This window comes from Aspergillus japonicus (genome assembly GCF_003184785.1).
Source record: "Aspergillus japonicus CBS 114.51 unplaced genomic scaffold BO86scaffold_26, whole genome shotgun sequence".
Lineage (NCBI taxonomy): Eukaryota > Fungi > Ascomycota > Eurotiomycetes > Eurotiales > Aspergillaceae > Aspergillus > Aspergillus japonicus.
The window spans coordinates 224,098-239,689 of NW_020291663.1; the positions used below are offsets into that span (position 1 = coordinate 224,098).

At 54.5% G+C, this 15,592-nt stretch overlaps 6 protein-coding genes across 6 annotated transcripts; 3 read left to right on the forward strand and 3 right to left on the reverse strand.

The window, feature by feature from the left end:
* The first annotated feature begins 1,024 nt into the window (after positions 1–1,024).
* Positions 1,025–3,173, forward strand: BO86DRAFT_430890 (GMC family oxidoreductase). Its single transcript, XM_025675735.1, has 2 exons — positions 1,025–1,311; positions 1,375–3,173. The coding sequence occupies exons 1-2, from the start codon at positions 1,081–1,083 to the stop codon at positions 2,953–2,955; spliced, it is 1,812 nt and encodes a 603-aa protein (XP_025527406.1). The 5' UTR covers positions 1,025–1,080; the 3' UTR covers positions 2,956–3,173.
* Positions 3,174–4,116: 943 nt separating this feature from the next.
* On the forward strand, positions 4,117–5,415 carry BO86DRAFT_399920 (GroES-like protein; the record flags this gene model as incomplete). Its single annotated transcript, XM_025673671.1, has 3 exons — positions 4,117–4,465; positions 4,630–4,865; positions 4,939–5,415. 3 exons carry the CDS (start codon positions 4,117–4,119, stop codon positions 5,413–5,415), a joined length of 1,062 nt encoding a protein of 353 aa, XP_025527407.1.
* Positions 5,416–5,769: 354 nt separating this feature from the next.
* Positions 5,770–7,239, reverse strand: BO86DRAFT_430896 (TauD/TfdA family dioxygenase). The gene is made up of 4 exons (XM_025675736.1): positions 6,976–7,239; positions 6,401–6,887; positions 6,023–6,328; positions 5,770–5,951 (listed from the first exon to the last, which is right to left on the reverse strand). Exons 1-4 carry the CDS (start codon positions 7,223–7,225, stop codon positions 5,795–5,797), a joined length of 1,200 nt encoding a protein of 399 aa, XP_025527408.1. The 5' UTR covers positions 7,226–7,239; the 3' UTR covers positions 5,770–5,794.
* Positions 7,240–7,456: 217 nt separating this feature from the next.
* BO86DRAFT_430900 (Clavaminate synthase-like protein) lies at positions 7,457–8,747 on the reverse strand (the record flags this gene model as incomplete). Its single annotated transcript, XM_025675737.1, has 4 exons — positions 7,457–7,680; positions 7,735–7,857; positions 7,912–8,278; positions 8,358–8,747. The coding sequence occupies 4 exons, from the start codon at positions 8,745–8,747 to the stop codon at positions 7,457–7,459; spliced, it is 1,104 nt and encodes a 367-aa protein (XP_025527409.1).
* Positions 8,748–9,070: 323 nt separating this feature from the next.
* Positions 9,071–11,380, forward strand: BO86DRAFT_419259 (methionine permease; the record flags this gene model as incomplete). Its single annotated transcript, XM_025675113.1, has 6 exons — positions 9,071–9,246; positions 9,304–9,994; positions 10,053–10,212; positions 10,270–10,580; positions 10,662–10,885; positions 11,335–11,380. 6 exons carry the CDS (start codon positions 9,071–9,073, stop codon positions 11,378–11,380), a joined length of 1,608 nt encoding a protein of 535 aa, XP_025527410.1.
* A 1,798-nt stretch (positions 11,381–13,178) lies between these two features.
* BO86DRAFT_313665 (endo-1,4-beta-xylanase) lies at positions 13,179–14,683 on the reverse strand (the record flags this gene model as incomplete). The annotated part of the gene is made up of 10 exons (XM_025668018.1): positions 13,179–13,268; positions 13,341–13,406; positions 13,457–13,555; positions 13,608–13,645; positions 13,703–13,791; positions 13,859–14,004; positions 14,062–14,183; positions 14,242–14,290; positions 14,345–14,385; positions 14,440–14,683. The coding sequence occupies 10 exons, from the start codon at positions 14,681–14,683 to the stop codon at positions 13,179–13,181; spliced, it is 984 nt and encodes a 327-aa protein (XP_025527411.1).
* Between the last annotated feature and the right edge of the window lie 909 nt (positions 14,684–15,592).

A 15,592-nucleotide genomic window follows, 5' to 3' on the forward strand; every position in this document is an offset into this window, starting at 1 on the left:
AGGATGACTACAAGAATAATTACTACGCACGATCGTGCTGATTTCATATTAGCTGGACATTATCACCGCACCACCACGCGCCAATCTGTATTTCTGGACCGACTTTGAAGCTTAATTTGAGAAGCATGATGCTCAACTCAAAGTGCATCTTAGACCGCGATGGCCTTGAGTTATCTTTCTTACCAAGTTGGATCCATAAGACGGAACTAAGAACTTGAAGTTAAACAATAGCGATGAGGAGGTGCGGGCGGGCTGGCGCGTAATCATTACACCTGATTCACTTACCGGTCTTCGTCTAACTTTTATTTAGTTCAGATAGGTAAATTGAATAAGGAGAAGGCTGCGTGGTGCACCAACAGCCGTGATACTATCCTGACCATGAATTAATGGCTGAATGTTCTTAGGGCATGGAGCGAGTGAGCGGCTTACTTGAACCAGCAGGGACCCCCGGACAGAATCTACTGCGAAGCTACATATCTAACTGGGCGAAGAGATACTAAGTCATAGAGAAATGGCGGCGTAGCATGAAGGAAATTATCCGTACATAATCCTGTTGTTAGTGGGTGGGTGGATTAAGGCGCAGGGAGCAGAGACCATCAGCACACAAGTAAGCACTAGATTTAAGCGTTTCATGGCACCAGGCCTGTCAATTCAAATGATCCTTGCAGCTGGCGGCTACTAGACACTAGATAGAGCCTCCGTCGACTTTAGTGTAGTGACTAGATACCTATTAGTACTACTATGTAAGATACCTTACCCACCGAGTAGCATTAGTAGGTATACACTTCCTCTTACTACTGTAAGCCCTAGAGTCCAGTGGATACCCACCGTCCCCATTGGCCAACCCATGTATGACTGGAGCCCCCGCGGCCAGAACCAGTGATTTAGCTGTAATCTGGCGGTGTTATTGCTGTCTTACGTTACTTTATCACTATACGGTACGGGAACTAATGTATTGACCAATTTGGGCTCCTATAAATACCGCGATCGCAACCCAGGTTGTTTTCTTTGGACGAAATGTCAGCCCATAGTTCCCTACTTACGCATTGATACTCAGACTATCAACTCACTCTTTCAACAATGGATTATCAAGTGGACACTCCTCCTCTCGAAGCAGACTACGTGATCGTCGGAGGGGGCACCTCCGGTCTTGTTCTTGCTGCTCGACTGTCTGAGGGAGACTCGGCCCGCTCAGTCATCGTTTTGGAGGCAGGGAAGAACTTAATCGATGATCCTCGAGTTCAGACTCCTGCCCTCTGGACCACGCTGATGGGGTCCGAAGCAGATTGGCAGTATCAATCCACGCCTCAGGTATGCTTCCTTTGCTTCTTCTGCCTCACGTGCCACAGCACGCATGCTGATGTTGATAATCAGGCTGCTCTCGGTGATCGAGTCATCAAAGAACCGCAGGGCAAGCTGCTTGGTGGCTCATCCGGCATCAACGGTCAAGCCTTTGTAGCGCCCACAAAGGCGGGAATTGATGGCTGGGAACGGCTGGGGGCAACGGGTTGGAACTGGGCCAATCTCTCCCCGTACTATAGAAAGGCCTTCACTCTGCACCTGCCAGATGAAGAGACCCGTGACCATATCGGCACAAGCTGGGTCGACCCTGAGGTCAACGGAACTTCGGGCCCAATCAAGGTCTCTTTTCCAGCCGTGCGACAAGACCCGCTGTGCAAGGCTTGGGTTGACACTTTCCGAGACATGGGCAACGGCGTCACCGGCGATCCTTTCTCAGGGGTATCGACGGGCGGTTACTCCAACCTGGCCGCTGTCGATGCAGAAACAAAGACCCGCAGTTATGCCACCACGGGCTATGGTGTGCCCGCAACCCAACGTCCAAGCGTTCGCATCCTCACCAATGCAGTCGCTCGTCGAATTCGTCTTGTTTCTGGGGAATCAAGGGTTACAGCCACGGGAGTGGAAGCAGACATTGAGGGGCAAGCTACAGTCATCAAGGCTAAAAAGGAGGTGATTCTTACAGCTGGGGCTCTCAATACTCCGAGACTGCTCGAATTGTCCGGTATTGGTGGCAAAGCCATTCTCGATAAGTTCGGCATTCCGGTCGTGATTGAAAATCCCAACGTCGGCGAGAATCTCCAGGACCATCTCATGAGTGGGATCAGCTTCGAGGTGAAGCCGGGGGTGATGACCGGTGATCCACTTCTGCGTCAGGAGCCGGACGCGGTCCAGACTGCATTGCAACTGTATGCAGAACACAAAGCTGGACCTATGACCGTGGGCGGGGTGCAATCCTGCGCCTATATGCCTATCATCGAGTATCAAGGCCGCCAGGAAGCGAAGCGGGCGCATCTCGAAACCTTCCGGGGTCCCCCAGATGCTCGCCACGAAGTGATCCGAGACATCTACGGAGCATCAGATGCGCCCACCTGCTCGATGTTCATGTTCCTGGCCCAGGCAAACCTGCATCAAGATGGCAAGAGCTTTGTCGGCCAGGAGCTTCTGCCGGGGAATTACCTCAGCCTGGGCCTCTCCCAAAGCCTACCCTTCTCTCGTGGCACGGTGCATATCGCCTCGTCGGACCCGGACGCGCCCCCGACCATCGACCCTCGTTACTTCTCGAACCCACTCGATCTAGACATCATGGCCCGTAACCTCCTGGACGTGGAGCGACTCCGCGGTCTGAAGCCCATCGCGGATTATCTGGAGGTGGATGGACGACGCAATCACCCCGACGCCTTTCTCACGGATCTAGCATCCGCCAAGAAATACCTCCGTGACACAGCCACCACTACCTATCATTCATGCGGGACTGTGGCTATGCTTCCCCGAGAGGAAGGAGGAGTGGTGGACGAGCGCTTGCGGGTGTACGGAACCACCAACCTGCGTGTCTGCGATGCGAGTATCTTTCCTTTGATTCCAGCTGCAAATATCATGTCAACTGTGTATGCGGTGGCGGAAAGGGCGGCGGATATTATCAAAGCTGACGCTTAGCTGATCTTGTACGATTCAGAGATTTCTGTTACACTTGGGAGTATCTTACGAGCGTGTAGCGCATCACGTTTCATTTACTCATGCTGTAGTAAGTTCGTTCTTTATGTGGTCTAGTTGTAGACCGAATGCCGCCTCGGCAAACAGTAGCTAAGGTCTTTTTACCTGGTCTATGAGTATCGCGATAAGCTATGAGTATCGCGATAAGAAGGCAAGTGAGGAGGTCTAAACAAGTCTAAGTTATTCTCGTTAATAATCCATTCAGGACCAGAACAAGGAACCTATTTCAAGCAACTCATATTCTAGGATGGCTTTTTACCTACTCAGCAGAGTGGCTGGATATACTAAGCATTAACACCACGGCTAGGCGTGAAAGGTGAGGGTTTTAGTCATCGTTCACACCCTCTACTGAAGGCCTCTGGTAGAATAAGTGTAATGAACAGTTTGGTGCCTTCCTTGTGTATATAGCACCTCTGGTATCTAGTTACGGTAGACGGTCCACAGACAATTGCAGGAATAGCTTAGTTGCCCGATTTCCCCCCCTTATCTGCAGTATCGAATAATCCTCAGTGCGCGTGCACCGTCTGCAGTGCCAGTGTAAGCACCTGATAACTCATTTACAAGGTAGATCTTCCACGGGGTGACAGGCAGCAGTGACTATCTATACCCTCACAAATCCATCCTTACTCTGTGCTCTGATACGGACTTGCGTTGCGGGAAGCTACCCGAGGCCTGAAGCCTCGCCACAATTGTTTCGTCAATTCGGTGCAGCCTCGTGAGCTGCAGTAATGCTGACAGGGGTGTTGCTTGTATGGTCTCAGTCCCAGGAGTCTCTACTTCTCCCCCGGTCCGACCAAGCAATACTAGAGTAGTTCGTCTCGGGGGAGCGGGGCCAAAGCGGCAATGCTGACTATGTCCGCAGCATTGTGCTCTCCCACGTGTATCACATAACCCTCCTTTTGCTTCCCCAATTTCCTCCATTGGAACTCTCAGAAACGAGCAGTCCCGGTGGTGGTATTCATCAAGAAGTATGACGACAACAGATGGGATGACTGACCTAACCACTCCTCGCAAATACCATACATATCACAAGAGCCCTCGTAGAATCCACTAACCGCCCTCTGTCCTGGTGGCGCACACAACAGACAGAACTAAGAACCGAACATGCCCGATCCAGATCCATCCACCACCAAGAAACCGACCATACGCGCTGTGGTCTTCGACGTTCACCCGTACAAAGTCCACGTGCGCACCCTCCCCAAGCCGACGATCGTCCGGCAGACTGACGCGGTCGTGCGCCTCACGGCGGCGGCCATCTGCGGCTCCGACCTGCACAACTACCACGGGGTCTTCGGCAGCCGCGAGGTGCCCTACCCACTGGGCCACGAGGGCATGGGCATCGTGGAGGATGTCGGGGCGGAGTACAGTCCCTCAGGCTCGGGGACCGCGTCGTGGTGCCCGATTTCCCGGCCCGAGGGCGGCTGGATGGGGGCTGTGATGCGGTCGAGCAGGAGTTGGTGGCCTTTGGGGAGGGGAAGGATTTTGGGGGGTTGGGGGGGGGGGGTATCGAGGTGTGCATTCCCTTTGTTTCTTAGATTGAATTGGGAGGGCTTTTAGCAACTGGTGCACAGCCCCTCCACCATACAACCGTATTGTCCTTCTTCTGACGGGAAAAAGCGGAATACGATCGCGTCCCGCACGCAGACCAAACCCTGATCATCCTGGGGCCGCCCTTTGACTCGATCGACGACGCCGACCTGGTCCTCCTGAGCGACATCTTCCCCACCGGCTGGACGGGAGTGAGCTGGTCCGGCTTCGAGGCCGGCGACACGATGGCCATCTTCGGCGCAGGGCCCGTCGGATTGCTCGCTGCCTACTCGGCGCTCCTGCGCGGCGCATCGCGGGTCTACTCGGTGGGTGGACTGCGTGGCGGCGTTGATTGGCGCCATCCCAATTGACTTCACGCACGCCGATCCTGCAGCGCAGATCCTGGCCCGGGAGCCCGGTGGCGTTACGCGTACGGTCGACTGCGTCGGCGAGGAGTGCGTCGACGGCCAGGGCCAGTCTGATCAGTCGTACGTGGTTGCCCAGGCGATCCAGAGTACCCGCGCAGGCGGCGGGCTGGCGGTTATTGGGGTGTACTTTGTGATGCCGACGTCCCCTGGCGTGCGACGCGGGGATGCCATCTCGCCGACGGTGACGTTCCCGCTGTCGGGGGTGTGGATGAAGGGCCTCACTCTGCGGGCCGGGGCGGTAGACGCGAAGTCCGTGATGGCGCCGCTGCTGGAGCTGATCCGCGTGGGGAAGGCGAGGCCGGGGTTTGTCTTTTCCTCGGTGGTGGATATCGAGCACGCGCCGAAGGCGTATCGTAGGTTCTCGAAGCGGCTGGAGATTAAGGTCTTGATTCGGTTTGAGGGCGGGGATAAGGCTGGGACACAGGGCGCTGGTGGGAGTAGGCTGTAGTAGAAAACCGAGATGATTCGTCTCTGGCTTTGATGGATGCTTGCGGTGAGACTGGAAGGATCATTTACAGTCACTAGCGTTGTAGTCGTCATCCGTAGAGATGTTTAAGCTGTCTATTGGCTCTAGTAGTCGTCTCATTCTGCTGGCGTAATAGTGTCAGCTTGGGGATCATCTATGCACTGTATGGTACAACCAGGTAGAACGGTCCAGATGTTAGGGCTAAAGTCTCCTCAACAGATACCTGCAACCCATTCCTAGTTCACCAGAAATTGTGGTGCATGACAAATGTCCACACTAGCTATCTATCATCACCAATGACCCGGACTGCAGTACTACAGTACCACAGTACACCAACCACAATCCATCACGCGGCAATCCCTCAAGCCCCAACCGTCTTCCGCAACCGCGGCTCCAGCGGAAACACCTGCTCCTCGACCTTCACATCCTCGTAGACGATATCCCATCGCTTCCGCAGCGGCTCGGGCGTCTCCCACGCGTATTCCGGATCGCGCAGCCACAATCGCAGCAAATGGCGTCTACGACTCTCTGTTAGCACAACACACACACCTCTTATCCGACTGAATGGGTTAAGTGAAGATCGACGTACTCCTTCCCCGGCTCATCCCGGAACCCGTTCCGGGCGTGGAAGATGCTCAGGTTGTTGATGTACTGCACATCGCCCTTCTGGAAATCCAGCGCGGCACTGTGCTGCTCGGCCAGGAAGTGCAAGGCGTCCAGGGCCTCGGCCTGCGCCTCGGTGATTGGCGGGATGTCCGCGGAGCGGGGCTGTGCCTGGAACCCGGTGAAGTAGCGGCGGGCGTACTGGATGAGGACGCGGTCTGGGGTGGATTCGGTGGCGGGCTGGAAGTAGAGCAGGGGTCGCTTGGTGTAGGGGGAGGCTGGGTTGTTGAAGCTGTGTGTTTGTCAGTATCCTCTGACTTTGATGTTCTAGGTACAGCGGTGAAGTGCAGAGCCGGCTGCATACCCATCTACCACCCAGTCCTGCGACAGGGTGTGGATCAGATCCGGCCGCTCCCGCGCGAGGATGTTATACACCAGCCAACTGCTGGCGATCTTGCTTTCGCCGCCGGATGCCGCTGGGTGGAGGCACAGCAGAGAGACGATGTCCCCGGCGTCCGTGTGGAAGACCTGCTTATCGGCCGTGTTGGAGGGCGCGCCGATGGTGCCGGTCGGGGTGATGCGCGTGATGTCCTTGATATGCGAGAGTACGAGTGACGTGCCGGTGGAGAAGCGCTGGTCCTCCTGCCGTCCGCGGATGTTGCCGACGTGCGCTGACACCCCGGCGTAGATGATGATGTTGTCTTCCCGTGAGTAGTGGTCGATGCGCAGGCCGCGCAGGACGAAGAATCCCCGGCCCTGGTGCAGTTCCCTCGATTGCTGGCGGAGGCGATCGTGCAGCGTCGGCAGGGGGAACGTGGATTGATCAATCGCTCCCCAGGGGAGATTGCGCGCTGTAATGATTGGGGGGGTGGTCAGATATCAGACACGATGGATGATGAGTAGGGCTGGTTAGGGCTGGGCGTTGATGCCCTAACCTACCTTTGAAGCTCTGCAGGGCGCCATCGATCTCATCCAGCTCGGTCTCCGTCAAACGCACCACCCAGTCATCGCGTGACTCAACATCCTTGCCTTCCCACACGAGGTTGGAGACCAGTTCCGTGGGAAAGCCGTCGGGTACGGTCTCGGGGAGGGTTTCCGTGGCCTTGCGTCGGGCAGTTCGGGCCTGGTATTTGTCCCAGTCGGGATGATATTGAATGTCAGGCTGGACGAGAGTCTCGACGGCAGTCATGGCGAATGTGCGCGCGTGCGTGTTGATTTGTTTGAACACAGCTGGAATCAGTGCGGGGGTTCTTATCTATTCTTATCTGTGCTTATGGCGACGTTGAGAGCTAAGATGTGGTGATGGCCGGGATGCAGCACGCCATTGCTCCACCCATGCATGCATGCGCGCGCCATTTCAATCCGGCATCTTCCACGATCCTGAAGTGCTCTCTTCACCACCTCCACGTTTCTATCCCCCTCAGAAAGTCTCAATCGGAAATTGGTCGTTCGCCCACATGCTCACCAGAATCCTGCGATCCCCCGTCCACGGTTTGCGCCCGTGCGACACCTGGAAATTATCCACCAGCAACAGATCCCCTTCCTCCAGACAAAGATCGATCTCGAGACCATCCACCACCTCCTCCAAACGTTGCAAATATTCTGCGGGGATGACGGTCCCATCGCCATAGTCGCACGGCAGATCTGTTCTCACTCGTCAGCATTCAAACGGAGTGTCCGGAGGGGGGTCCATCCTACATGTCATTCCATCGCGCCCCAGATACGGTGGCTCCAACGCGCCCAGATCGCGCGTCATCCCATATCGACCGACCAGCCCGTTGAACCAAACCGGTCGTCCGCTAGCAGGAGCGCGTCGAATTCCTGCGGCAGAATCAGTATTGCACGCACATTTAGGGATTGGAGAAAAAGGCCTACCCGGAATATGCTGCGTCAACTCCAGCGTATCGTCCTGCAGCCACCGAAAGGTCGGAGTGAGCCGGCGCACCTGCGCCTCGACCTTGGCCTTCTGCGTGTCGCGATCATCCCCCGGCTCGAACTCCTGTCCAAAGCTGTGCTCGCCCGCCCAGTTGAACTCGTTTCCCCGTCCCTCGTGACCCGGGGCCCGGAAGACCATCTTCATGGCCAGGCCCCGCTGGTGGACTTCGTGCACGAGGGCAGGGACCGCATCCTGCAACCTCTCGTAGACCAAGGCGCTGTGCGCGATCGGGGTTTCACCACCGTGCGGGGCTTTCGTCTGGCAGTAGAAATGGATGTTGGAGGGGAAGCGCGTGTAACGTGAGTACTGGGTAGAACAACCTCGTCAGCCACTCGTCCACTCGGTCGCTTTCGAAGGGAATGTAGTACTAGGTACAACAGCCTACCTCATTGTGCTGGTAGAATCGACGATCAGACGGTCCCTCGTTGGCCGTCCATACGTTCTCGGCCACCAGGGTGCGTTTCCCGGCGAGGCCTATTTGCTCGAACGGATGGGAGCCACGCGCTCGTTCGGCGGCGTTGACGAGTCGAGCGAACGTCTCCGCGGAGGGATGGCCGACCCCGCGGATGAGAACGGCGCCATGTCGCTGCAGCAGCTCGGACAGGCGGCCGGACTCAGCGAGGGAGGTGATGGCTAGCACGGCATCATCGATAGTCGGCACGTCACTACTGCTGGCTGCTCCATCCGGGCGGTGGACTTCCAGTCCGTAAGGAAAAGCATTCCCATGCACGGTCTGGGCGCCGGGCACGTCGAATGGTTGAAAAGTCGTAGTCATAGTTTAGACAGTCATTGGTGTTTTGGTACTTGAAAATGGAGCTCTCTCTCCCACATCGGCCATTTATAGGGGCTGCGGATCGGGGTGGAGTGGGGTTGGTGGGAATAACGCCATCCCAGCTGCAGCTGAACTCATCCACTAAGACTTAGCCCTCTTGGCAGCTTAATTCCCTTCGGAGTCAAGCCGACAGGATTCCACGAGCTTGCAGGTCGTGGCGTCTATCACGTCATTTGCTGATCGGGACTAAGGGTTGATCTGATAAGTATATAACCTGCTCCGCCACAAGCGGGAAACTATGGCTGCATGTTTGGGCCGGAGTCAAAATGGGCAGCGACACAATTTCCAAGGCAACAATCCAGATGAACTCGTCGCATCCCGATGATGACAGTCTCAAGGCCGGGGAGCGACTCACAGTCAACGAGAATCATGTGCTCCAGGATCGCAAGATCGGAGTGCTTGGGGCTATCTCGCTGATTGTCAACAAAATCATCGGTGCCGGGTTAGTCCACGCATCTGCCGATTCCAGGACATTGTGTTTCTTGCTAATAGGGATTAGAATCTTCTCCACCCCCTCGACCATCTTCAAGCTTTCCGGTAGTGTCGGGCTGTCGCTGATGCTCTGGGTGATTGCCGGCATCATCTCCGCCTGCGGAGCACTGGTCATGCTGGAATTCGGCAGCGGGATTCCTCGCTCCGGGGGTATCAAGGTGTACCTGGAGCGATCTTTCGCCCCCAAGCGCATGCAGACCTGCATCTACCTCTTCTTCTGCCTATTTCTGCAGGTCTCTGCTAGCAACGCCATCACCGCCTCGGAGTACCTCCTGTCTGCGGCCGGGGTGGAGTCGACAACCTGGAAGGAACGCGGGCTGGCCATCGCAGCGGTCTCCTTCGCCGTGGGCGTGCACACGGTGGCGCCCCGGGCGGGCCGGGCGATGCAGGATGTGCTGAGCATGGTCAAGCTCTTCACACTGCTATTCATCGTGTGCACGGGGTTCGCCGCGCTGGCGGGGCACCTCCGCATCCCCAAACCCCATAACTTCGACGTGAAGACCTCCTTCGAGGGCACCTCCAACAATGGATACGATATCGGCACTGCTCTCCTCGACGCTATCTTCTCCTACCAGGGCTACGACAACGTGAATGCCGTCCTGTCCGAGGTCAAGAACCCCGAACACACCCTCCGGATCGCCCTTCCCTGCGCCATGGGCATCATTACCGTGCTATATGTCCTCGCCAACGTGGCCTACGTAATCGTAGTCATGCTTCAGGATACCGTGACTGACCTCCAGTATCCTGGGTAAATAGTTTGCCGGCGTGCCCAAAGAAGAATTCCGCACCGCCAGCGTCACAATCGCAGCTAGTCTCTTCCGCAACGTCTTCGGCGAAACCGCCGCCACGCGAGCCCTCCCCGCGCTCGTTGCCCTATCCGCCATCGGCCATCTCCTAGGAGTGGCATTCGTTGTCCGTAAGTTCTCTTCAGCCCCCGAAATCTCCACTCCAGCTAATGTGTCCCAAAACATAGCGCGCCTTCTCCAAGAACTCGCCAAAGACGGCATCACCCCGTTCCCGGACCTCATGATGCAGAACCGGCCCTTCAAGACCCCGATCGCCGCGCTGATCGTGCACCTCGGGGTGACGGTCCTGTTCATCTGCGCCCCGCCCGCGGGGGACGCGTTCAGCTTCGTCGTCGGGCTCTCCTCCTACCCGATGTGTGTGATGCTGACGGCCATCACGGTGGGGCTGGTGAAGATGCGCCTGTCGCGGACGGAAGGATGGTCGTCGTCTTACACGGCGCCGTGGCCGGTGATTGGATTCTATCTCGCTGCGAATCTCGTACGTTCCTTCCGCAGGGCTTTTATCACCCACACCTGATTACGGACGGTTTGTTTGGCTAACGCTATTGGTGGTGTGCAGTTCCTCCTCGTCATGCCATTTGTGCCGCCCAACTCGAGCACATCCAGTATCCCGTACTGGCTGAGTCCCGTCGTCGCGCTGGGCATCCTGGGGCTGGGTGTGGGCTACTACCTGCTGCGGTTTGTGGTGTTGCCCTGGCTGTTCGGGTACAGTCTCCAGCCCGTGACCAAGGACTTGACCGATGGATCGCAGGTTACGCGGTTCTTGATGCAGAAGAAGCGGCGGTAGTGGGGGTGCCTCTGGCGGCTTACTATAGATGTGAACACAAATCAATCAAAAGGCTGACCAATGTTTCAAAGAGTATGAGCATCTCCAGGTATCTGAGCGCCCTCGATACGGAGCTGCTTCGCAGATTTCAGTACTTCCAGTAACTTGACGAAATCTCATCACGCCTACATGGGATACGTAGAAGGGATAGACATACAGAACTGGACTATCACTTAGGGAGGCCTCCAAAACAAGCGCTAACCGTCTAGTTTAGAATATCTGGGGCTTACTTGGGGGGAGGAGTTGTGCAGATTGGCGACAAGAATAACAAAGCCACGTGACGATGCGTTTCCAGAGACATTCACTCCTATCATCCAGTCTCTCCATATACCACTGGTAGTTCTTAATCATGGCACAGGTCAAGGAGTCTAGCCAGCGAGCAGTGCCGGCGTGAAATATCTTCTAGTCGGTGCGGGGTCCTACGTATATTTTCCATGGTGGATCCGTCGTAAACTCCGGCTCATGCGGGGTGGGCTCTCTTAGCCCTAACAAGATAAACTCTCTTGTGCCTGCAACTTCTTCTGATCATCCTGATTTAAGACGGGAGATTTTCCCTCTCATGTTGTACTCTCTCGAGGCTCTTATGCTCCATAGTATAATCCGAAGTCTTTTTTTTTTTTTGTTGATTTGTGACGGATGGTTGTAGAACCCTGAAGCACCAGTAACCGGGTCGTGGCTAGAGTGGATGCGGAGTACTTGAATACCGCATCAAGCACCGCGTAAAGAACAGCAACATTCATCATGGGTCTGGTATTATCAGAAATTTGAAGCAAGTACGTTTTGATGACAGAGATAAAACAACAATATCATCACAGTCACTATGCCTTCTTTTTGTAGTTTGAATCGAAGCTCCAACAAATAGGCAACATTTCAGCTGCAACACTATCCGGCCGTTGTGAGTCAAGTCTGCTACGTCCATGCTTCTCTCAACGGCATTAGACATATTTCCTGGAGCTCCCTCAACATATCGAGGACAAGAAATCCGACGTATCTTGTCAAGCTCACAGCCATAAGCATGTGATCTACGACAGAAGGCATTCAAAGCTTAGAAAGATATACAGCAGTGAGTTAGTGATTGGGGTGAGCTCTTTGGTAAAGTATGGTCTCCCCTTCATGACAATGACAGCCAAGGTAGAAGCCTCTGTTGAATCCAACTCGAAGATCACATTGCTTGGATAAACTATTCAAGATACCACAGTCACATAGATTCCGACTATATAGCTACGCAGGTAGAGTGAAGACTCACCTCTGAAGGCTAAACTGGATAAAAGGAAGAATTGTAACGTCGAAGCTCTTCATTTCAAGGGCATGTCAAGTCCAACATAGTAGCAGATCTCTTCAAAGGTCCCTGAATAAGTCATTCTCCGGGGGGGTTTCGCCAGAATAACCCAGCTTCTGCCATTATGCGGGGAAACTTCGGCAGCAGAAGCTGGAACTCGATTTGGAGGGGAGAACATCGACGAATAGGGCCATCCAAAATGAAGACCCTTGTTTCACTCTCCGACTGCAGGGTCCAAGTCGGAAACGGAGTGATAATCCAGCTGCAGGCCAAGTAGCACTAAAGGCACCCAAGGCTGGAGTGGGGACCCCCCGTGGCGCTTCGTTTCGGCAGTTGCGGACGCTTGGGAATTACCGTTGCTAATTTACCCCGATGCACTAGCGCTGCAGTCAGGGCTGATCGCTTGTTAGTACCGAGCTGGTCTAGTGAAAGATGAGTAACTTGATCTCGGTGATTGGCCTGTTCCTTCGTGCGCCGCGGACCCTGAATAAATGCCGACATGGGGTTGATGTTTCTTCGCCAGCCACTTCATCGATGGGCAGCCACAGGCGGGTGTTCTCTGCATGTTTCGTGCTTCTATTTGGTCTGGGTAGACGACAGGAGGGTAGACTACAGCCGAATTTCTTGATGGGGTGGGGTGAGAAACTCCGCAGAGCTCTGGAGAGGACATCACAATGAAGCACTTACATTACTGTTTGACTTAATGATGTGGTGAGTTATAGTAAGATTGTGGCAGGCAACATGATTCTACCGATCCAGCCTTAGGATTACGGATTAGGCGATCATTTATGGAAACGAAAACAATGCTCAACATTGATAGTTAGAAGAAGAGAAAGATTTAGCGACAGAATAATGTTTTCAAGACAGTCAAACAAGACCAACCCCAAGCCATTCATCCGGCAGTTGCAATGACATTCTAGTCAAAGATCTCCCCCAGATTAAGCTACCAGCTTCGATGACGGACACGAAGACTAGAGAGCGTTCGCAATAGCGGTGTAAGCAGCCTTGGGGTTATAGTTGCTGTCGAAGAGCAGAGGGCTGGAGCTGGAGCGCCACGAGTCCTAAAGAAGAAAATGTGAAATTAGTATGCTAATCATTTCCCTTGGTTCCTCCGAACGGAGACGGGCACTTACGGGGTCAGCAACTCCCCAGACAGTGATACCGACACACTTGGGCTGGTTCAGACACGCCTTGACGACCTAGGTTGTGTCAGTAAGTTGATCATGCCACTTGCAGAGGGCTAACTTACGTTCACATAGTCGGTGGAGCTAGCGCCCGCAATGTCGAGCTCGGTGATAGCGACCTCCTTGGTGCCTGCACCGGCGAGAGCATTGAGAGCTGTGAAGGACTGTCAGTTTTGCTGTATCGTGGACCAAAGAAAGGGGTACTTATCCAGAGACGGCAGCGCCGGCACCAGCGCTCAAGTGGGTTTGGGAGCCTTTATGATTAATATGTTAGATGGTATTCTCGGTAGCTCCAAGGCCGCGCGACTTACCAATTCCATCGATGGGGACGCCAGCTGCGACCCACTTCTTGACGTGGTTGACCAGGCCGGTCAATTTCGGGTACGAGGCGGAATCCAGGCTACGTCCGGATTAGAATCAGGGCCAGAATCCGAGGCATGAGAAGACAATCAGCAAGAATGACTTACTTGTAGTCGTTGATGTAAAGCTTTGCGTTGGGATCCACCGCGCGAGCGGTCTCGAAAGCGATGCGCACATAGTCCTCACCGATGACGTTGTAGAAGTGGCTCTGGCGAAGGGAGCCATCCTCGTTGAAGATCTCGTTGACAACGTCCTTGAACTGGTTAGAAAGCGTCACGACTCGAAAGATCGCAATTCGGGAATGGCTTACCCAGGCGTAAACTTTGCCCTTGTAGCGCTGCATCACGGTGGCGATGTGGTTCTGCATGACTTGGATCAGGGTGCCCTTATCGTAGATGGATTGCACCCAGGATGGGAGCTGTGAGTGCCAGACTGGTCGAGTTTAGTTTGCTTCTGAAGTATGGACGGTAGTACTGCGGGTCAATCGTACCGAGAGTGTGGCCGCGGATCAGCTTTCCGTTCGACTGGGCGAAGTTGACCTGGAGGATGTAAGTCTCGGGGTGCACCTGTCAGCTTTGGTGGAGGATACATACCAGGTAATCCGACCCCGAGAAGGAGAACTGTCCCCGATTGGCTATTTGCTGGTCAGAATCGCATCACACTCTTTTCTCGAAAGGTCTGTGCTCACGCTCAGTGGCATCCCACTTCATGCTGTTCTCCGGAGTCAGCTGGCCAAAGTCCGCCTTGATGATGGCCGGGGTCTTTGCGTTCTTGTTGAGGGTGTATTGGTCGCCAATGGTGCCCAGGTACTTCTTGCCGTGTGCCTTGAATTTGGCATCGACGCTCACTGAGGCCTGGCGGGGCTCGATGGGGTTGGCGAGCACATTGCTGGCGAAAAGAACGGCCAGAGCAGCTGCTTTGATTTGAACCATGTTGGAAAGAAGGAGTGGTTTTTCTTGAGCTTAATAAATGAAGGAATGGAGATGATGTTGATGGAGCGAGCGATGGGAAAGCAGCATCTACGTGGGAATGGAGCAGTATTTGTAGACAGAACGAGGCATCATCTCAAGGATGCCGAGTTGATGCTCAAGTTCTAGGCACTTGACCGGTGGAGTATCCCAATCGAGAACGGATATTGCATTGTTTCCCTTATTCAGATGTCTACTTCATTGCTCGAAGGCGAGAAATGATACTTCGAATTCTGATTAGCCTGAATGGGTGAATGTAGGCGTTTAGGCTGGCTAGACCGAAACGCCAAGCTCGCTCATCGAAATTATGAAGACCATCTGAATCTACAGGGGTGGAGACCGATGTTGCACGGTTGTTCACATAGCCTGCCGATGGCTGCCCATCAGGGTCCAGGGTCTACCTCGGTTCCAGAAATAACTTGGCCCTGAATAGATTGTATGCGGGAATAGCCGATGCCAAGCATTTCCTACGGAGACCTTTCATTTCTAACCGGTATTTGCTGCGGGATTCATGAGGAATCTACCGCACTCCATAGTCCTAAGAAGCCCAGCCAGAGACCACTGATATGTGGTCAATCGCGAAGCTCCATCCGGGCTGGCAGACACAATTACAAATAAAGCTCACCTTCATGCTGGCAGGTGTCAATAAGAAGGTCAGCTACAGTTGAAGGCGAAGTTTAAATTGTTTTGGCATGAAACCTTCATCTCGGGGCAGTGTATCAGCCTAGAACCAATTGGCTTGGCACCCCACACGGACACACGTCTAGACTCGCGTGTACTTGCCAGACAGTAGCATGCCTCGGCAGCTGGTTAATCCAGCAATGCCGAAGCACATTATCCCAGTGCGATTCAACGGCTATCTTGGTGCGGTGG

Bases quoted from the DNA above. Each gene is read 5' to 3' on its own strand.
- BO86DRAFT_430890 (XM_025675735.1), top strand. From the start codon at position 1,081: ATGGATTATCAAGTGGACACTCCTCCTCTCGAAGCAGACTACGTGATC. The intron at 1,312-1,374 runs GTATGCTTCCTT...GTTGATAATCAG, and splicing joins AGTATCAATCCACGCCTCAG to GCTGCTCTCGGTGATCGAGT.
- BO86DRAFT_430896 (XM_025675736.1), bottom strand. From the start codon at position 7,225: ATGACTGCCGTCGAGACTCTCGTCCAGCCTGACATTCAATATCATCCC. The intron at 6,888-6,975 runs GTAGGTTAGGGC...CAATCATTACAG, and splicing joins CGCCCTGCAGAGCTTCAAAG to CGCGCAATCTCCCCTGGGGA. The intron at 6,329-6,400 runs GTATGCAGCCGG...ACAAACACACAG, and splicing joins CAGGACTGGGTGGTAGATGG to CTTCAACAACCCAGCCTCCC.